At 26.3% G+C, this 24374-nt stretch overlaps 1 protein-coding gene across 9 annotated transcripts in view; it reads right to left on the bottom strand.

Moving 5' to 3' along the window:
* LOC111030633 (rhodopsin-like) overlaps positions 1 to 24374 on the bottom strand; it is a 45532-nt gene that overhangs the window by 6038 nt on the left and 15120 nt on the right. For all 9 annotated transcript variants that reach the window (XM_022310227.1, XM_022310225.1, XM_022310228.1 and 6 more), the window contains 7 exons: positions 23453 to 23532; positions 23110 to 23224; positions 20110 to 20249; positions 13800 to 13930; positions 4612 to 4757; positions 3282 to 3558; positions 1877 to 2094 (listed from right to left, as the gene is read on the bottom strand). In XM_022310227.1, coding sequence (XP_022165919.1) covers positions 1877 to 2094; positions 3282 to 3558; positions 4612 to 4757; positions 13800 to 13930; positions 20110 to 20249; positions 23110 to 23154 — 957 coding nt within the window. In that variant the 5' untranslated portion in view covers positions 23155 to 23224; positions 23453 to 23532. The remainder of the gene's footprint in view (positions 1 to 1876; positions 2095 to 3281; positions 3559 to 4611; positions 4758 to 13799; positions 13931 to 20109; positions 20250 to 23109; positions 23225 to 23452; positions 23533 to 24374) is intronic.

Here is a 24374-nt window from a genome sequence, read left to right as displayed (position 1 = left end):
TAGAACAGTTAATGCGAAGATCAAAGTCATTAGAACAGAATAAAAAAAAATGATGCTATATTGTCTTATATTTTGGTGTATATTATATACTTGAATAAACAATATATTTTATGCGTTGAAAATAAAATTCTGAATTCAATAATGATGTTTTATTTTATTTTTGTTTGTTCACGACAATGATTGAATAGAGTATAACATAAAGTGATACAAAACGTAGAAATAAGACGAATGACGATATATGTATCGTGCGTAAGTGCGTAGCATATTCTTGAATATCTTACGACTAATATTATGTCAATGAATGAATAATAAACAGCCTCTAGTTTTCGACGAGTTTAAAATTCAAGTATAATATAACTTTATATAAGTTCATCACATGAATTCAAAATATAAAAACTATTCAAAGTGCTTCAGTCCTTTGAAATTTAAAATTATTTGGTGTGTAGTGAAACTATATGGTATAATTTGAGAATAGTTAAACTATGGGCAAATAAATTACGTGGAACAGGAATCTGGTTTTAAGTACAAAGTAATGCTATTAAAAGTTATAACTTTATTTCTGTAGGTATAAATGAAATTTTAATAATTCGATATTAGCTGTATCAAGTCAGCTACTAAGTATTATAAAGAATAATCACTGTAGGATTAAATTGATTCGCAGTATAATTTGTAATGTTCATTTGTCATGACGTGAGCACGCCTGTATAAAAATGTGTTAATTACAATTATGCATATAATATTATGATCATTATACTAATGATAGTCATACTATTAAAATATTGGTTGGTAGATATTCAAGAGAACACACAATGAATGTAATATTAATATTCAATGAATGTTATATTAAACCTATTATACTATTATAGTATTATAATAGGTATATATTGGTGTTTTTATGTGACTTTATCATTACTATTTTTTATTGATGTTTCATCAAAAATGATTTATATTAATAAATTTACTTATATTAACCGTTATAATAATAACTTAAAAGTTACCTAGTTATTATTTATAACTAATAAATTTAATTTAATTACTTTTGTATTGTAATATCGTTTTTTATTTAATCTAATGTTGATATCATAATTTATCTTAATACTATAATCAGAATAACCAATAACTTATAGATATAGTTCAATTCGTTTTAAAATATCATAAACATGAATCTATTATAGAATACATTTAAATTATAGTTTTGTAAAATATTTTTCAAATTTTAATTTTGATTCAGCAAATAGGTAGATTAATTTTATTCTTGAACTAATGGATGACAAAATAAAATATTTTTATTATTTTGTATAATTGTGATTTGTAGTAGAAACAAAACGAAAACAATATGAAAATTAATACCAGTATAGAGATTTAGCTGAAAGTTATGTTATAGCTTTGGGTGGAATATAAATAAAAATACTTAAGACTCTAAAAAGAACTTAGTTGTACATGTTTTTTTTTTATGTAAAAAAGTATTATAGAGGTCTAGAAGTGTCAAAAAAAAGAAATGCATTTCTCCCAGCTGTAAAAGGGTTAAAAGTTATGACATTTTTTTCGACATTTATATTCTGAACAATATAAGTACCTACGTCCGGCCCATGCATTACAATTATAATGATATCAATATCAGTCTTAAACTGCTTGGCATTATTCTTTTTAGCATTACTTTTAAGTGCAATATTTTTTTTTTTTAGTTTGGGTATTCTTTTTTAAAATTTAAATAATATGTTATACTATTATAATGTTAAAATATTTTATGACGAACTGAATTTAAATATTTTTTTAAAAATAAATACTTGTTTATTAATATGAACGTATTAAACATTTGTAGGGATGATTTTTTAAATATAAGTAAGTTAAGTTAGCATAAGACTTTATGACAAACCTTAGCACATATGGCTGGAAGAGCAGAAATCCAAGGCTCTATCTTTGTTTGGCTGTCTCCAAATTGACCAACAAACGTGACCACAGCATAAGGAGTCCAAGACGCTATAAACAATCCAATGAGGATTAAGATTATATATGACGTTCTCAGGGCAGATCGAATAGGTACAGCTTGACCTCGTCTGGTGACATTTAAAGCTAATCTGTAATCCCAACTCTCTGTAAAAAAAACGATTTTTTTAATGGGTAAAATATTGCATTACAATTTTTAAAAACATTTTCCTGATACCTATCTAAAATGATTATTTCTCATGCGAATGTTATATACATAATAAGGCTATCGATTGGATATAGAAAAAAGTGATTTTCCGTTTAAGACTTACGATTTTTAAAGTTTTTACATTATCTATTAAACAATATATTAAACGCATAATACTATAATGTGAAAATATCATTTGGATTTCCCATTTTAAAATCACTCTGTGTGAGACTATAATTATAGTTATAGGTTATTGAACTGCCACACTTGGCCCATAATTGTATCTTTCTAAAAGTCTAAGCCTACATTCTCTATATGAGATGTATAATGTAATAATATATACGTATGTAGTCGATAAACTTAAAATAATTGATGCGGTGATCTAGGATTAATTGCTTTTAAAATAATCGATGAATGGATCATTAATTTTTAATATTTATTGTATTTGAGAAAAATGATAAATGAACCATCTATTTGAGAAAAAACGTAAGTCACAAAATATCACAAATTGAGATATTGAGTGAAATGTGCTATAAAATGATAGATGGATCATGTGTGAACATTTGCAAAAATCATGTCTAATTTTACCACTGTAAATAATCAGTATGAAAGAGAAATAATCATGCATCACTGGTAGCTTAAAAACACTAAACTGTTATTACTTGTTTTCTCAGAATTACCTTTTATGGACTTACGTCGTTTCTCAAATAGGTGGTTTAAATATATTTGAATTGAATATCCTTTTATTTGTTATTTTTTACTGTAAATAATTTTCTCTAATTGAAGGAGTGTTCAAAAAGTTGTGTAAAGAACCCATTTAGACCAGAAACAGGGATTTTGTCAACAGCTTCTCAAGTGTAAAAATAATTATGAACAATTATTAAAAGGTGTTAAAGGTGTTTCAGCTGCAAGGTTTTAGTTGATCTATAAATCGTTTATTGTTCAAATTTTTTTCCGTTAATAATTTAGTTTTATAATAAATACTAATATAAAAATTATTACTGTTTTGTAATAATCGCAAGTAGTGAAGCACTCATATTATTTTGAAAATATCTAATAAAAATACATGTTTTGTAATCATTGTTTAATTTGTTGATAACATAATATATTAATATTATTGTAGTTTCGTGAAAATAAAGTCACTAACCTGTGCCCAACGGTCCTATATTAGTGTTACAATCGGCCATTTCTTTATTGTGGTCGAGTATTGACACAATAATGAATATATAGCAATATGTAATGATGGAGACCGGCAAAACAAATCCGAGCACCAACATGTAAATATAAAATAACCGATTTGAGACGGTTCTGGTCGTATAGTCCCACGAGCATGATGTATCGAAACCTTCTAATACGTATTTTGACCAACCAAAAATAGGCGGCAATGTTATTGACAAACAGTATATCCATACAAACGCACACACCTAAAAATAAAGCAAAGATATAACAAAATGTAAAAGTACTATTGTTAGGCAAACATATCAAATAAACTATATTAAAATAATATTGTATTTTTATTTATAGCTCAAAATTACACGTTTTTTTAAAATATGGAAGTATAAAGCGTGTGTCGCTAGGTTAGTGTACAAAATATGACAACTTTAATAATCCCGTAAAATATTAAATAATAATAGATCTAAAAAGAAACTTAAAGCTTTACACGAAAAAAAAAATATTTCAGGACATCATTTTTAATTTTTAGTTTTCAAATTTTTTTATTACAATTATGTTTAATTATTGATTGTATAATATATTATTCTTGTATTAAATTCCAAATTAGAGTTGCTAATATTATAAAATAAAACTGGAAAAATGCAACAACATTTCTAAATTTTTAAAAAGAGCAAACATTTTAGAAAAAGCTACCGATTTTAAAATAATCTAATTACAAGATAATTCAAATTATATAAATTATTATGTAAAACAATTCTCTACCTAAAATGGTAATTATTTTTTGGTAGTTTTTAACAACTTTTTTAAAAACTGCAAGGGTTTACTGTGGGACTAAATAATATAAAATGGCGGTAGACCGCATGTTGGGAGATAACTATTAAAAAAACAATACCTAGCCTTAGTTTATGTTATAGATAATACACATAATATTTTAAAATATATGTGTAAATATTATAACTGATTGAGCATTTTGTTCGCACTCGTGCCAAAACGAATATTTTAAGCGCACTGGTAACTAAAACGTCTTGTGCAATGTGTACGCCGTTACGATATTATATAGCATACAAGTATACTATTATAGTGGTTTAATATCACGTTAATAATGGGTTAAAATATCTACTAATGTTCTGCGTATACCCACACGCATTTAATATATTATGCTCGGCATTATTCAATAAATAATAAATGTGTAAAATATATTACAATACTCGCATAACTATTTCAATAAAATATTAGGGTATATCAGTAAATTATCATATCCGGTAGTAATGATATTGTGTATTGTTTGTGTAGTGTGTACTTACTCTTGTCGCACCCTGTCTCGTTAACTTCCAAGACCCCGACACGGGTTTCGCAGTGATCACTAGGTACCTTTCAATCGCTATGGTGGAAAGAGTGACGATCGATACCAAACCAAACTGTCCCACTCCGAAAGCATATATTGTGCATCCTGAAAAACAACCAGAACGGTCATTATTTTGTTTCCGATTTCAGATGACGTCACGGAATAAATATAAACATATTCAAATACATATCTACTTACCGCCCACCCCTTTTTGTCTCTCAGCGAATTAATAAGTATCATAAAACTCACAATGGTATTGTTAAGAAAAATCATTTGTCTTCATTTGCTTTTAGACGAAAAACACCTATACAAAAAGAGGACATTATTTTTGATGTTGGGCCGTTTCTATTAAACGATTCACAAATTATAAAATATGTGTACTGAATCTATTATCTTCTACATAGTATATTAAGCTTATGACAATAATACAAATTGAATGTTTAGACATAAAAAATAAGTCCTCATAATATTTTTGTAAAGGCGTCCTTCGTCTAAAACCAAACATGAATGATATTAGTGGAAATGTGAACGTGAGTTTTGTGATACTATCATATTTAGAGATGTTTTATTTTTTTGTAAGATATTGTACTATACTGGTATTAAAATCGTATTATACCAGTAAATTATACCTTGAATTATCGGCAATTTAATACAGGTTATAAAACTATTGTACATTATCTATGACCAGTTTTAAAAAGACTTAATTACTGCAGAAAACATTTTAACAACCAGTAAATAGTAATTAGTTAGTAACTAATTAGTCTGGATCATGCTATACATCTAGGTATATTATTTAGTGACTAGAAATAATTTAAATTTAAAGTAATGTACAGTTCATACTAAACTATATTCTTAAATATTAAATTAATGTTCTAATAATAGTAACTAATGTATTTTTTTTTATTCAACCTGTATAAAACAATTACATACCATGACCTCGTATACGGTATAATTAATACAATTTTGCACTAGCGCATGATACAATAAACTCGCATCTTTAATAATTTATCATGTTATACAGACAGAAATTATACTTGTTTCTCACATTTTGTTTTCCCACATTTATGGATACATAATCAATTATAGCAAATATAATTATCAATTTAAGTTTAATATACAAATTAAACGCCTAAAATTATTGTTATGTTAATGTATGTTTTGTATATTTTGTGGAACGGTATAATTTTATGTTTTAAATTTTGGCCTTCCAGATATTATTTAGTGGCTCAGTACCTATTTTATTTATTTGGAAAATCGAATCACAATCGAATTCTGAAATTCAGTTCTACTTGCTTGTACCATCCCACTTAGAGCATTATACATGTGACACGATACTAGTTGTTGAGTTACTCGTTCGTAGTCTGTACATATTAAACCACGAGTCTTTAAATATTCAACCAACACGATCAATCTAAAAGGAATGTGTAGAACGAGAAGTGTAAATGATATCAAAATAAACGTATAAGTAAGTACACCATAATAAGCAAGTTTCAATAATGTTACTCACGTACAAATCATATATGCCTGACTAGTCATCTAGACATTTATTTGAATAATTTACAGCAAGTATTCGTTTACTTGAATACATGTATAGGCAGATCAAAATACTTACACGTAATAATGAATAATATTATATACGTACATAATTTTGCTCCAAAACCTAAAATTTACATTTATTTTTGAATGTTTGTAAATTGTTAAGTCAATAAATAGATTAATTTGAACAACTTTTGAGGTCCAATTCATTTTGAGTATGTATGGTTACTACATATTACATTTAGAGTTCCAATAGATGAATATGAAAATAAATAAAACTTAAGCAAGTATCTAAGAATAAAGTATGTAATATTCAACAGAAAAGTTATTAATAAGTTCAATATTACAATTTTTAAATGTCTATTTCTTTGCAATTTTTTCTTTAGAATTTATAGAATAAGATACACAATTATGTAAAGTCGATCTCATTTGACATAAAGACAAATTTAATACCTGCAGTTTTAAGAATTTTTTTCACTTTACTCTATCAATATTGCCAATTGGTACATTGAAAATGAGTTTTTATCTGAAGTAAGAAATGTCCAATACACATAATCTACCATAAACAAGTGGGTTAGGTTAGTGTGCACTTGTTATGTTATAGACCTTATACCTTGTACCTAGCTATACTTGTTAGTTGTTACACTAATATTGCATCGCGTAATGCTTGTAGAACAACAAAATGCCCATACCAAGGAATAGACCGTGGATAAATGTGTATAAATGTATAAGTAATAAAAACCTGCAAATCATGAACGATGCATACATACATTATTCACTAAAAAGTTCAAATATGTACGAAACCATGTACTTACACGAAAATTATCAAAAAAAAAGAATTTTTTTATAAACATTTTTAAAAATAAATAAAGTCAATGATTTGAAATTGATATTTTCTCATTTTTAGAAGGGTTTATTATATGTACCTACTGATAGCTAAATAGCATTAGTGATATCGCAAATGAGGGAAATCCGTTTGTAGTATATAATATTATATACTTCCCTTATTTTAATTTATTTCAATATAAATCGCAAAATATAAAAGCAAACTTCTGATCATAATTATTTTCTTAAGTTCTTTGAAAATGTGTAGAAAAGCCTAAAATTGCACTAAAAGATGACGAATGAAGTTACAACCGTAAAATTAGTTCTTAAAACATTGTAAAAAAAGTTAACGTAAAAATACGCACTAAAAAAATTTCATATTTTCAATCTCTTTACTATGAAACACATTTTGTGCTTACTTACCCTATCATACGATCAACTACAATAAAATACGTGCAGTTAAAGACAAATTTGCGCTCTATGGCATTGAATCACTTATTTTAATCTATCTATAAAGAATACTGGTTTACAGACAACTTTGCAATTTAAATTTTAAATCCATGTTAAAAAGCTTGAGATATTTATTCAAGTGAAATAATTTAATTTATTCAACCTCAAATATTGATACAGGTAAAACTATGTGATTGTTCTCAACATTTTACCTTAGAATTATATTGTCTCATGAGATTTTTAACAATTGGGCACCTCAAATACCTCCGTGAACCATAATGTACGTATATAGTGATGCGTTTAAATTCATATTCAAATTTCGCAACCGATTTCTAGGCAGTGGTAATTTTTACTAATCATCAAGACATGTCTATTGTGTAGAAAAAAATTAATTCAAGTTATATTTAAAAACAATTACACTCAGTAAACAAGGTATATATTATCCTATATCCTAAGTGCGAATATCATTTCGGAGACCAAAACCGTTTTCCACCTTCTTTGATTTTATTTTTTATTTTTATGAAATAGAGTTCTAACAAATTACAAACATTGATGCACTTCTAACAGTTATTAATCATATTTTTTGTTGATTCTTTATAAAATATGAAAGTTGAATTTGTTAAGAATATTGTCCTTTTAGAATTTAAAATATTTAATATCGTCATTATCAGAATTTAAAATATTTGAAGCATATTTGAATTTATTAAGAACTATCTCAACTATCTCTTACAGCACCATATTATAGTATATAGCTGCGAGGTACCTTCTCAGAATCAATTAAATAAATTCGAATATATATTATAATATAATATAATTTTACATTTTGAAGTTGACTATATTTACAAAATAAAAATTACTTATTAATAAATTAACAATAAATAGAAATAATTCTCTGAATTCTCTGTTATAGTTAACTATACTAATATTATATAATAATTAATAAATAACATCCACTTCAATATAAAAGTTTCATATTATTTTTTAGATCAACAAATTCTATCGTTATAACTCAATGATTGGATACCATTATTTGAGTATAATCGTCTAGTTTAATTTAAAATATTGATGGGTAAAATAAAGAAGATAATAGCTTAAATAATTTAAATTAATTATGTTATAAGACAAATAGACATAAATATAGATAATTTTTCACGAGAAAACGTATTTTAAAGATAGAAAATACTATTAAATCAATGGAGTAGAAAATTAAATTTTTTATTTAAACTATTAAATAAATAGAAAATCAGACGTGTCTCGATTGCAAATACGTCGTAATAAACAAAGGATACACTGTACAGTATAAAAATCCCAAGGGTACGTAAATTATGGATTTAGAAATGTTTTATACGGAAACTTCAGAAAACTATAATAAGATTTAAACAACAAATTTTTAATTGGTTTTAATTGTATTATTTATGTTCAAATGTTTCCTTGCATTATACGGAGCACATATTTTATGATAAAAACGAGTAAGTGATGGCATAGAAAATGTTAATTTTTTAATTTCTGTGCTTTTGCTCTAAAATCACTCCAGACTCTAGAGTAACTTATTTTACATATTTTATATAACCTAAGCAACGGTGAGGAATTTTTGCTGCATGTATGAATTCTATATGGTTATTATAATATATTCCATTCCGCAAGTGCTGCATATATAAATGCACGACCGACACACAAACGTGATCTATATTAAAATAGCTGAGTACTTCTAAATTGAATAAAATCCAACGAAAGTACAATTGTATTTTAAGATATAGCAAATTCAGCTAAAAAAGTATATAATGAACTATTTTTTTAGAGACAATAAACTCATAAAAATCGATTTTAGATGATAATATTAGTTTGTTACTATTGATGAGAAAAGTTTTAAACTATTTTCAAGTTTTAATCTCATTTTTTATACGTTATTTAGACACTACCTAAACAGGTACAGTAAAAATACAATTTTGTTCACTTGAATTAAAAATATATTTTGTCAATTAAAAATATTTTTACTTAGAAGTTTTAAGTTTCTAATTTATAAAAAGTAAAATTTAGGATTACATTTTTTTATTTTGCTAACATACCTATATGAATATGATTATTAACAAACAAAATATATTCTGTTCAGTATTCACTATACAAAATAATAATAACTTATTAGAATAAATAATTTACACTAATATATTAGCTACCCTAGCAATGAGAAACTTCTTAACGGAATGCATTTATATTTTATATCGTATCGCTGGATTTTTTTGAGTTTAGCATACTTCTTCAACATTATAGCTATAATTAAAACCAGCTATACTAAATATAGCAATACCAGCTTACGTAAATATTTATGTCCTCAGTGATTCAGAAGAATGAACTCAGTTAGAACAGTCAAACAATTAACGCCGATGCGTGCCCTCTTAGTTTTTAATTTAAGAGCCTTAATAACAATCGGAGAATTCGCTCTGCTGGATAGTAGATAGCAGTGCGCCTATACGACATTATCATTGTGTAGATAACTGTAATAGATACGTTATATTTGGATTCAATGATGAATCATTGCATAAAAAAAACGATTCTGAGTGAAGACGGTAGGTCAGCCTCCTAGGTATTGGTTGTATTTTTAACGATATTTTTTAAAATTTAAATAGTTATAATTTTTCTACTAGTAGGTTTAACTAATTTTTCTCAAAAATATCACATGATATATAAGAATTATCAATAATAATAAATATAATATCATATATTATTGTTATTCATTTACAAGTCAATATTGACGTACAGTTGGAAATACAGTATATATATACAATCGTATTTACAATGTTAATAAATATATGATACAAAATTCCAATTTTAACATTTTTCGAAATACAACTTAAGTAAAATCGTGAAAGAAAAGATTTTTATTTTGTGTTTCAATTTGTCAAATTTGGAACTTGGAATGTCCATAAAATTATTGTGTCTATGTATTTTCTTCATATTTTTAAATGAACGTAACTTATCAGAAACCTTTTTTTTTATTTTAAGTGTTTTTTTATCAAGAAAAAATGTTATTATAAAATGTATTAAAAAAAACAACTAAGGAGTTTGAAAATATAAAATGCCTATAGATAGCTCATAATTAGTATAGACCATTTCGGTAGTATGAGAATACTTCAAGTTGTTAGAATCAATATTTTTTGAATTACAAAAAACTATCAATAATCGTTTATTGAGGAATTTTCCGTATGCATTTTACTTCGTTGTAATTTGCAAATTTTTATGTTTTTGTCAAAGTAATTAATTGTAAGAACAACTTACATGCGAGGAACTTTGTATTAAATTTTCAAGTTTTTGACTTCCGAACTAAAATTGTATCATACACAAATTTAAATATACTTAATTACTCACACTAAAAATATAAAATTAATTTAGTCCAAACATTTCGTTCCCATTTTCCTGATTATTTGACACTTCTGTCACCTAAAATGATAAGAACTAGGTGTATTCAATTCGATATCAGAACCCATTCATAAAGTTACAATATTGATGCATTTTGACTAAAGCTGATGTCATTGCTCTGCTCAGAATCTAAAATATCAACTCACTAATTATATTTACTTATTTGATTATATAATGGTCTTTGGGAGGATCTGAATAATAGCTTGGATTTCATTTTACTTAGAATTACGTGGTTGCTAAAATAAATAATCAATTTTGATTTTTGTATAAACCGGTATAAATCTTAGTTTTATTTTTAATCAATTAATACTCGCAGCTGCTTTTGTAACATTTTGTATTTTTTGTACATCTACAAGAACTTTGTTCCAACTAAAAAAAATAAAAAATAAAAATATTACGTCTTATAACATGTAATTCCATTATCTGCAATCAGTAAAAGAGCTATTAATATGACAATGCGTAGACTCTATATACTTTTGATATTAATTTCTTAGTTATCTTTTAGTTATCATTGCTTAATGTGTAACTTCTTTGTGATTCCTTTTCGGTATTGTTTAAACTTTAAACAAGAGAATTTCTAATATGGGCGTGGGTGTTAGATGCATTTACAGCAATGTTTGATGTTCGTTGTTGTTATCTACTTGACTACTTGTTTTCAGGCTCTATGGTCACCTCCTCATGCGGGTTCAAATAATGAAAATGGCACAACTGTAATGTCGTTAATCATTATATTATTCACGAAATGTGCAGGTTGTATTGTTTGTTGTGTAAAACAAATTTTTTATATTTTCATCATTGGTTCCTGTTATTTGAATATATTACTGAATCGAGAAGTGATATAATATAATTACATGCAATATTTTATATAGGTACTTAACTATATAGTGTTCGATAATAATTGACAGTACGATACTGATACAGTAACTATATTATAATATTCTGATCGCACATTACGAATTTATAGAAAATAATTGCACAATATAAAGTAAATAATAAAAATAATATAAATATATATTCAAAACTCAAAAGACAGCTTTTATTTATTTTGTGGTAATGTTATAGAACATGAACTGATAAAATATTATTATACAATAACTAAACAGGTTAGCTTAAAAGTATCATAATTCATAATCATGTTTTATAATTATTTATTATATAAATAAAAGTGTACATTATGTTTATCAGGAGATGGAATTATGTTGAGATGTGTAGGTATACTTTTTAACATAGATCAGCAGTTCTTACCCTTTTTATACCCACGAACCACCAACACAGCTAAAAAATATTCATGTACCACTTGACCAAATAACTTTTTTTTTGCTTATCAAAAATGTATATGTGGATCAACACACATTTGTTAATTTTTGAAATTTGAAATGTGAATTATATTTTTATTTTTGAGTTTTCTTAATTATTTTAACATAACTTAGTCCAAAAATAAAACAACCATAAATCCTAATAATAGGTATACTTATCCTCTCGTCATATAAATTTACGAGTACATAAACTAAGTAATAACCGATTATTCGTTTCAAATGTTTTCTTTGCTCTATAGTTTGAATTATTCTCGTAAACATCAAAATGTCAACCAATGATATATTGTCAAATAATATTAGTCCCAAATAAATTATGAGTGTACACACGGAGTACGGTTTTTTTTTATAGCTACTCGCTTGAGTTGACAATTTACACTTTTGAAAGATCGTTATAATAAAAATATTCATAGCTAAAATGTTTAGCTATTTAAATTGGGGTAAGATTTAGGTTTATTATTAATACCTAGAATGTTCTGTGTATCAGGCTTCGAAAGATAATTCAGAAATTAAAGTTTACAAAAAAAAAAAAATATTACCACGATGTAAGACATCGTAAATTATAATATTTGTTAATTAATGTTCTTATAAATCTTTATTAAACTTTTATGTTACACTCGTATGAAATGCCAATTATTTTATGTTATTTTATGCACGTCACTCAATTACGATAAAAGAATTTCTTTGAATTTTCTATAAAACGCACATATAAATTCTTACACCAACAGCTTAAATTATTTATAGCCGTTTTCGTTTAATATTGATGGATGATTATAGATGTTACAGTTCCTACTCGACGAGGTAAAATGTCGGCTGCTCTAAAACTATTTAGGTTTATTTCAAGTAGCTCTATAATAATATAATATACATTCATATTATTGTACGTGTTAAGTTTTTGGATAAACATTTGGGAGTTCAAGTACCTAAGCATTTTCAATATTTTATTTGGATGCAATTATAATATAATATACTCTATACATAAAATATTTCAAATCGCATAGCTTGTGTCTCATAATTATTTCATTTAATTAAAACCAACATAGTTTATATTAGTAATTATGTGTACGTTGAATTTTGTATATTATAGAAGTATGTACGCCAGTGATGTCATTTCAGATTCTACTAGATGGGGGGGGGGACTTTATTATCACTAACAATAAATGTTTGATAGTTCATGCTTTTAAAAATATAAGTGATTCTCCACCATGTTTCTTTCATTGAATGACGTGTCATACCGTGGACGTCAACCAAAGCCATATTGGAGGATATAATATTATAATTACAATTGAAAATCTGTTTACGAACCTAATGTAAAAAAATAAAACTTACAATTTACAACGTCACAAAAAACCCCCCAATAATGTACTCTAATATTTACAGAATTATGTTTAAATTACGAATGAAAAAAAAAGATTAAATTGTACATAATATATTTTTACTAAAACATTTTATTCTTGTGTGGAGGTACATTCAGATGAGTCGATTTCAAGGATCCCCTACGATTAAATTACTCCTTTCTCCTCGTCCTGAATGACGCCACTGAAGTACGTACACATAGTTTAATAGTAAACTGAAATATGAGAAGATTCGTATTGTTATCGTTACTTACCTATATCGTCAAATATCCATTCGTGTTTGAATGAAGACACTGCTGACATGAAATGCAAGATCGAAGTTGCGAAATCGGCAGTGGCCAAATTTAATACGAATGTCGAGAACGGACCTTTTAACCTCCTAAATCTAAAAATAAATAACGTTTGATTTAGTAGTGGCTTTTATAAAAATAAAAAATTAAATGATTGTTGCTACAGTAATTTATTTTTATAAATCAACCAGAACTTAACCGTACTAAATTGTAAAGGAAGGGTTGTAGAAAATATTTTTTATTTTTAAATATAGGTAACGTTTTAACTCTAAACTCATGGACTCATGAGTGATACCACTACAATTTTTGAAGTGAAACAATACTTTATAATATTACCAATTTTCTTAAAATGTAATATTGTAATATTTTGAGATGTATACATTAATTTATGTATAAATATGATATTTGACGTTGTAGAGTGATATAAGTATCAATGGCGCAACTAGAATTTTTTCAAAGGGGCAATAGTTTTTAGAACGTTACGAAATGTTACTAAACGTTTTCATACTATTTGGGTTAGGTCCATTATAGGTATGATTCAAGGGAAGAGTCTGGTTGTGTACTGCCCCTCCTCCAGGTTATGTCACAGTCAAGTAAGTAGTCTTGATCACTTCGTATCGATTTTATTTTTTCAGTGTAACTATTTAAGTTTGAAACGTATTTTTTATATTTCAGATAATATTCGAAAATAGGAGAATGTTAGATAGTTACATAATAATTATTAATTATAAAGCTTTATAGGTAAATGGTACTAAAGTGAATTAATTGTAAATCATATAAAGTCATACCTTTATAATATTACCTAATCGCGACCGAGAGCTCATAAAAAAAATGGTATAAGGTCTAACAAAGGGTAAATACTAAATTGTGATAATTATGATTAAATACAATTATTGTTCAACTAGATCATAATATGTGTCCTGTGATTTAAAATTTGAATTCTTGTTCACATTTCTTAAATTTTAATAAGTAAAAATGTACTATATAACGAGCATTATAAGATTCTTCATTTTCAATTATAATCACAAATCACCTACCTTCTATTTCATAACATCGGTTAGTCATTATGTGTACTTTGGTAAATGAGTTAACTAGTTCACATACTTGTTCAAATTTTTAATTATACTACGAGAGGTGGAGTATTTAATGAACTGTTTGCCGTAAAAAAAAAAAGTTGTTCGTCATATTTTTAAATTGCTTGTGTTGTATTATATAATTTTAAAATTCTGATATAAGTAGTATTTAACTATGAATTATATTTTTATATTAAGTGAAAATTAAATAGTAACATAATACTTAAAGTGTTGTTCATAGTTATATTATACTTAATTATACGTATTGTACAAAACTTAAGATGACGTTACACCTGCTTAATATTATGTTGTCTTTGTTTTAAAAATGTACAGGATACAGCAGAATCCGTTTAGTGTTGTTAATTAAAATTTAAGTGGAATTATATCGACCTATTATTTAATTAAAAGGTAAGAGATATTACCTATATATAGTTATATAATATATTAGATCTAGGGAATCTCGTAAGCTTTTATATTCAAATTTAAAAGCGAGTTATGATGATTGTAAAATAAACTCTTATATTCCACATGGTTATAATTTATAATTTATAATTTACTTTAAAATTAAAATTGCATTCATAGCATGTCCTCGATAACATTTTTACCTTTAAATTTGACAATGGGCAAAGTCCTTTTTACTAATTACACTATAGAAACTAGTAATACAAAATAGATTCACCCGAACTCAAATTTGCTATGTTGTAAGTAAGACGTGTGTGGGTATATTGACTTAAATATTTTCATATATAATTTTAAATTCATCGAACGTCTTCGGCTTTTATCTTACCATCGACCGTTTGTTGTTATATTCACCGAGTTATCCACATACCACAGGTCACTGTTGCTCACATTTAAAGCATAATATACCTACCTATAATATCAGTATGCACAGATTCGTGATGTAATGTATGTTTACGGATTTACAGAAAAAAATGGCAAATTGATCTCATGTTAGTTAAGTGAAATCGTAAACCTATTTTTGAGAATGCGGAATATTAAGGGTATTTACTATGACTATTTAATTTAACTTTGAACAACATGCAACACTATTAATACCGAAAGTGTTCATCCTCTTATAGTTTCAAACCCCTATTTTGCAAGATTTTCAGACGCTGAGATGCCGGCGTTATGTTCAACTACAGTACATTTTATACAAAAACCATGGTGTAGTCTCAACACTAGGGACATGTAAGTTATATAGGTCTATATCAGGTACTACTATCTCGACACGTCACTCGGAGCTCATTACATCCTCGGAAAATGGGCAATGTGTTTCGTCAGATCGGAAGTGATGAAAAGTGGTTGTAAAGATATACTTACGTCTACTAACGGATTACTCCATTTTCTGCAATGTTGTCGCACTTATGAACAGCAACACGAAAACGGTATGACCGAGAATCGTTAACGGGCTGCGATAACAGTATATGTTGGCGAGTTGGTGACTACCACTTTTCATTGTAGGGGGGTTCACAAATCAATGCATACTCCGTATATTTAATACATAGATAACAAAATGTTGGTCACACGTTACCTACAAGTTGAATATATTCAACTCTACATGACTACACAACGCGAGTTGTGAATCTCTTTAAGACTGACCGAAGATGGAAAAAAAATTATAATTAACCTCTATGTAGGTAACCACAAGAGCCAATCACAGTGCTGAATTTTTTTTTCTTGAAATCATGGTTCACGGATGTCGGAGCAGTGTGAAACTAGACCTAACTGTCTACTACACACAAACTGTAAATAACAACAGTATTGCGAGCGGTGGTAAAACATATCGGAGTGATGTATGCTGTTTTGGACAATAGATGTTTACAATAATTATTGTGGAATTTAGATTTAGACTGAACACATAGGTATCGTACGCTTATCTAACCTGTCAATTTGGTATGGACAATAAATAGATATATATATATATTATGCACACGGTACCTACGGAGACAGCAAAAAGCGCCATCTATCTTTTGCCGCTTTCCGTACACTCGCCTATTACGGACTACCAATGGTATAATTATTTACGACTTCTACCCCGGTTAATTTACATACCATACGTATTTAGGAATTTTAATCTTACAAATTGTTTAAACGTGGGCGTTCTTATTGCAAAATGTCGTCAGCTATAGGATTTCCCCCTAATTTCTGGTATCTGCAATATAACGTGGTATTTACTTATAACCGTCATGGTTAACCGCTACGTAGCCAATCACAGCCAATCACAGAGCTTCATTTTTTTTCCGGAAAGCACGGTTCTCGGAGCAGAGTGAAGTCGCTTTAAGTACAACTACTGTATAAAGTCCTTATGAAGTCAGTCAGTTCGACTTGTGTTAAATATTTGGTGATCGTGGTTTACATTGGATAGTAGAATAACATATTAACATGGCACCTAAGTATACACTAGCGAGCAATAGTACGGTGGCGGACGATCGTCTTTCCCCGGCATTTGCTGCTCCGACCTATTTTTAAAGATTCTCGATCAAATCGTTTTCGTGTCGTCGCCCAAGATGAATAATGCTTATAAATGAATTACAATGATTATATTAAGGTTGTGAAGTGCGACAAAATTCTAGCGTATTATTATTTATATAATAAATTAATAAATAACTGATTTTCTCCTTCCTCCAGCAGTCAGGTTTGGATAAATTAATTTAAAGTACCTAAATATAAACTTTATAAATTTGTGTTTAGTATTATTATTGTTGTATTATTGTAATTTAATAATTCTGTATTGTATTTTACAAGAAAAAAAGTAACTCCAATTGGCCACGATGTCGAGGGTTGAATTTTTTTTTATATATTAATAAAAATAAATAAATAATGTTGGTATTATATTTGTGAACCGCATAATTTCCGGTCACCCGTTCTCGATGATTACGATCCGAGTACTTCGCGTCAAGGTAATACTCACATCATGTCACCCATATTATTCACAGGTCCCTTGTACGGATAGACAGTTATTTACATTCATACGTTTCTGCGACCATATTGGAGTTAGTTAGAATTTATCGTATTTACATATTTTATTTGCGTACTTGGATAGATTCGTAAAATCCTATAGTTGAACATTGGTAAAATAGTTGTGTGACGTGCCGTCGACTTTAAGTTGGGTTAAAATGTTTAATGCATGAAATACAATTTATAATGGTGGCAAACATTCAAGACACAACCTCAATGTTTTTATTTGTTTTTATTTAATTTTTAATTTATTTTTTCTACATAATATTATTATTAACTTAAAAAACAGTTATAATTGCCCTTATGTTTTACTAAAAGTTATTATTTGTAATAAAAAAGTCAGCTGTAGTAATACATTATAATATACGCTGTAGCTTTAATTTTTACCTTTCAGTTGAACTTAAACTGTTCATTTCAACTGTTAAAGCGTAAAAACAGAACTGCGAGTGTTTAAATATCTCTATTCTGCATGTAAATAAAAAACATTATTATTGAAACCTTAAAAATGAAGTACATTTTTATAAAATGCGTAAAAATGTTTTTATTTATGCTATAAAGGCACGTAATAAATTATAAAATATAGGAAAACAAATTCAACAAAGTAAAAAAAGTGGTCTGGCGTTGCGCGGTATTTGGCCTCAGTCACAAACGTGTTCTAAGGTCAAGCATCACCCGGTAACAGTAGTTCCCGGGTGGGTGACCACCATATTTCTAGTAACAAATCCTCGCCACGTATACACGTGTTCTAAGTTTCTAACCGACCTTATTACTCTCTCCCACAGTCAAAAACCTACTACATAACCTTCAGGCTAATGAAAATAGATGTTGAAGCCTCAACTCAATGAAAAAAAATTAAAAAACTGTTATTTACTGAATTTCAATTATAATTTAGCAATCAATGCATAACATAGAAAGTATACAAATAATTAAATGCTGATAAATTAAATTATAAGTTAAATTGTATGTGCTAACTCGTATACTAAAATAAAAATTGATAACAATAAGAGAAACATGGATTACATTAGAGAAATAATAATTATATTATATCATAAGTAGTAATAAGCATTATAATCGTAAATTGTACTGTGCTTTTTTTAATTCAAAATGATCTCAACCATACTTAATATCTACCCGTCAGAAGATTGCAGACATTTCCTTCATTCTAGAATTAATAATCACATAATTACTTGTTCCCCATTTCTAGAACGTATTTCCATTCCACATACCTCAATACTATTCCCGCATATTTTTTTATAACTTCTATCCAACAAATTATATGGTCAAAATATCCCACTAGAGGGAATTCTGAGATTGAGAAACTAGTCTGCGTTAGACTTTTTCCATTAATAATAAATAATTAGCATTTATGTATTATCAGTTAATCGGTTGCAGCCTGTGCTTATTTTAAGTTGTGTTATTTCTGTTCCTTTCTTAAAAATAAAAATAATTTCTCTAACGAAAATTAAAATTGAATAAAAAATAAATTAATGTATTAATATTTTTTTTTAATTTCGATTAGGTATATTTTGAAATATTATTATTATATTTATAGGGCAGTACAACTTTTTTTTAAAAGATTGTACAATTTTGGCACGTGACTAGAAAAAAGTTTCTCCTCTTTTGTTATTTATACAATTGTACAAGAATTATACTATTTATTCTTTTATATTGTATATTATTCATGTGTTCATGTATCTTCGGTTAGTGAACAACGTACGTGTGTTTAACTTAAATTGTTGTGTAATTCCAAGTAATACACCTACACTACTTCTAATACATCATCAACAATTTATACTATGATTTTACAGTAATTGATCGGAATTTCTTAGAGAATAATTAAGTTTTCCTTAGGTACACCATTCGTGGCAAATTTACAATAAAAGTTTTGTTAGATAATACTTTTTGAAACAACACTTAATTTGACATCATTACTAGGAAATCGATACACACTTATTAAAAACAACCAAGGCACACTATTTTCATTGTAAAAATAGGATACTTTTCGCTTATATTTTCTGTATCAGGAAAAAAATAATCCAATAGAGAATTTATTTAAGACATTTTAGCCCCTGAATCCACAACTGCACTTCAAGAACATTATAAAATAAACATGTTGTATAATTATACCCAAAGTATTGTTCAATTTTCAACTTAAAACGTTTTTGGAAAGTTTTTCAATATTTTACACATGCTATACTTAAACTATACCATAAATAAAAAAAATAAAACCAGTTAAACCTTACCTGGTAAATACGATGAGAACTAAACCATTTCCAATTAAACCCACAATGCCAATTACCGTAAGCAGCATACCATATGAAAAAAATATCATTGGACTTGTAAGTTTTTCGTTGCCATCTTCATCTCCGTAACATTTTTTACTCTATAATACGTTTAAAATAACTTTAAATAAGTATAGTTTTATTTTTAAGTTTCAATATTATAATGTTATATGTTCAATAAATGAGTTATTATTATTTTGGTTTTGGTTTTTTTTTTTTTGTAAAAGAAATGTTGCTGGTCATAAATGAACATTATGATAATCCCCGATTTTCGTCATTTTTGAAACATGGACTTATAACATATACGTATGATGTATACTTATATGTATATTGTATATATTATCATGTTTATTGTATAAATATTATAGGTATATTAAGCTGACTATTTACTGCGCAACTGTAATAACTACAATGTTTTCAATGTAGGTATATTATGAGTGTAATTGTAAAAAAAAATATTAACATCTCAATTACTATCCAAATTTGTTTTTCTGTTTTTTTATTGAACAGAAAATTATGCCAACATATTTTAAGAAACTAACTCAAACAATACAGAACTTTTGTGGGATACCTATATCGTATACTAATGTGTCTACCAATGTAATAATACTATAATTCAAAAAACATTATTTTAAAATTTACATAATAAAAATAACATTCTAAATAATTATTATCTATCTATAAAGTAATAATAATAATAATAATAATAATAATAATAATAATAATAATAATAGCAAAATAATATCGATAATGTTTGAAAACATTTGAAAGAGTGTATACAATTTGTAACCCACCTCAATCATTAGAATTATATTTTAAAAATACATAACAATACATTATAAACATCGAAGTAAAATATTATATAAACGCAATTTGATTCCAGCCAGGCATCAATACCTATTATAGTATTATGTTTATTTTTTTAAAAATTATATTGAAATATAAATTGAGATTAATTTCCAATTTTTGAAAATAAAATAAATAAAATGTTTTATATAGATTGTAATAACTGTTTAATTATGGTATGATATGAATAGAAAAATGCGGAAAAATTAATTTAATGGACTTTGGATAATCAATGCAAATTATATTAAATAATTATAATACATATCTACTACTTTATTTTAAGAATATTCTATTAAAACTCTATTTTATATTTATACTGAAATATCTTTTAGACATATAATATAAATATTTTTATAAATTGTTACTTTAATAAACTGATACTTGTAAAATAAGCATTAAATTCATTTTTCTTCAACTTTTTTGATATAGATACATGTAACACAGTTTACGTAAATAATAATAAAAGTTTCTAAATCAGTATTATTGAATATTTTACTTCCAACTAAGAATTATTGTCCTAACCATTAAACTTTAAAGTATACCATTGAAGATACACTTTGAAAAAATATTTTTTATACCTACAGAGAATAAAATTAAATATGAATTAAATAATATGTTTATACTTTTGATGTATTAAACTGTGGTTTTATATTTTTTTGAGCAGAATATTCATGTTTTATTTATTTTTAAATCATGAGATTTTTTTCATTACTATTAATTATTTATTTATTTGTTAAAAATTAAAAAAACCTTAACAAAATATCACATATAATAGTAATACTTTATATATATATATACTAATCATATTATACATATGTATTTCTTTCTCTTATTCATAATAACTGATATACGAAAAGTCTATTATAACTAGCTTTATAACTAAATAATTTATCTTTTACTTCCTAAACCCTAAAATGTCATGTAAATAAATTATTGGCCATTACTATTTTAATTTAGTAGCTATACATACTGTTGTACATTTTACCGAAACAATAACTACAATACAAATTATACATTTACCTAGATAACTATTCATGAAGTATAGTTGCAAATATTATATTACATACCTACCTACCTATAACTTAAAATCTCAAGAAATTTGAAAACTTTATATTAGTCTATACTATAATACTAGGTATACATTTATCTAGAATCAGTTACATAAATTAATCGATTTTATTTTGAAAATTGCTTTAATGTTCAAATTAAAGTTAGTTGGAGTTGGGTTTGAGGCTTGTAAAGAAAATTATTTATTCATTTTTAGCTGTATCATTTATTCAAATTTATATAACTTATACTGGTAATGCAAAAACTAAAATGTTGCTATCTAATATATCTATCTAGAATGGTTCGTTTTTATTGAATTCGATAATTAAATATAATATAATATCTGTTGATAAGCCAAGTCTAAGTTTATTTGTATTAATACCACGAGAATCAATGTCCATGAAATATAATGTAGTTATTACACTGACACTTATCGTCTAAGAATTTACTTCGTAGAAATATTATAATGGTACGGTTTGAAAACTAAAATAACGTCAATTGGAAAAAAATCAATTGCACTCATACCATAAATGAAACTGTACATGGAGAAATTGATAGGGTTAGGTAAAAATAAAATTAAAATAAACTCGGAAATCAGAATCATCATCGGTGTCACTCAAGTACTCAAATATTTAAACACTTTATACAATTGTATTCAATTTAATATCATGGTTATTAAAATCCCCTAAAAATGTAATAGTTTCTTTAATAACTAGAATATAGGACACACCGAACAAAATAATTATATATATGTAGAACTAAAATGACAGTTGTAATAACAAGTTGTATTCGATTTTTGTTTGGTAAAAACATATTGTCTGATATATTATCGAATAATTTCTTGTGACATTTCATATATTTTACGATGTTCAATATTATGTTTATCTTGATTATTATATTTTGAACTTGTGGATATAGTGTAATTAGATTGCACGTGTTTTATATAATTATATAAATGAAACAGTACAATATAATTAGCTTTGTCCTATATTTTTATTATTTAACCAAATAGTAAGTAATTGATAGGATTTTAAACAAGTATAATATATTATTGATTATTGTACGCACTTCATTTTTGCACATCGCATTAATACTGGTTAAGTGGTTCGACATTGATATCGTTTGGTTTTTGGTTTTATTTTGTCGGTAATATTAGCACATTTGTCTTGTTTCCAGCTCCTCACTATTTAAAGAATACAAATGAATCAATTATTATATTTCACGAATAGTTAAAAACTATTATTGTTAATATAAAATATAATGGTAATGATGTTGCATATTTTAATAACTTATTTTCTATTAATTATTGTTATTCAGGTGTCTGAAAACTAATACAAAGATAATACATATTTTAAATATTATAACATCATATGAATTATTATGTATTATATTATATAACAAAATATATTACTTTGCCCAGTTTTCCATTTTATTGTTGATTGTCGAAGATTTTCTCCAAACGGATATTTTTTTAAAGCTCACATGATAAACCTATAAAAATAACACAATTTTTAGTTACGTGTAGCTTATATTTATAAGTAAAATAATATACAGAACATGCCAACATGAATAAAACATAGGTACAAGTGTAAAACTGATGTTATGGTACATTGATCATAATATTTGTTACTTAAGAATAAAAAGATAAATATTTTAATTTTAATAAAAACGATATAAACTACCGTGGAAAAGGTACTGTCTACGGACATTTTGTTTGAATTTTAATAACATAGTATACTAATATATTCCTGATTCATTTTAAATATTATTTGAATCCTGATGAATTAGAAATGAACAATTAAATAATTTAATATATGTATATTTTTTAAATAATTTTCGTTTACTTTTATTTTATACTTAAAGTAGAGCAAAAAAAACGTTATTAGTTTTTTAATAATATAATTTTTATATACCATAGCTTCTTTTTGTAATGTTTCGTATTTTAATTTATTTATATTAAATTTAATCAAAGGATACATGCAAGTATTACATGTATGGTACCTATGATACCTATACATGGCTACATTTATACTGGAGATCACGTAAATTTCAAAATTCCATTATTAAAGTAGACTATTTTTAAAAGGTTGTGCCAAAACAGAAATACCTTTAAACCATTCAAATAGTTTCACTCGTTGTACATTGGATTATTTTTGCTTAGATTTTTAAAAGTTTGTTTTGTCCTTAAATATTTTAAGTTTAGTTTGCATGCCGTTATTAAATAATAAAATATTTCTCTTAAGGTCATAAAAGTGTTGACAATTTACCATGGTTTTATTTAAAATTGCTTTATGCGTATAGAATCTATATTTACAAATGTATTACCTTTTACA

Source organism: Myzus persicae, unplaced genomic scaffold (assembly GCF_001856785.1).
Source record: "Myzus persicae strain clone G006 unplaced genomic scaffold, MPER_G0061.0, whole genome shotgun sequence".
In the NCBI taxonomy this organism is placed as follows: Eukaryota; Metazoa; Arthropoda; class Insecta; order Hemiptera; family Aphididae; genus Myzus; species Myzus persicae.
The sequence above is the reverse complement of the archived record's forward strand: the minus strand, read 5'-3'. Positions and strand labels throughout refer to the sequence as shown.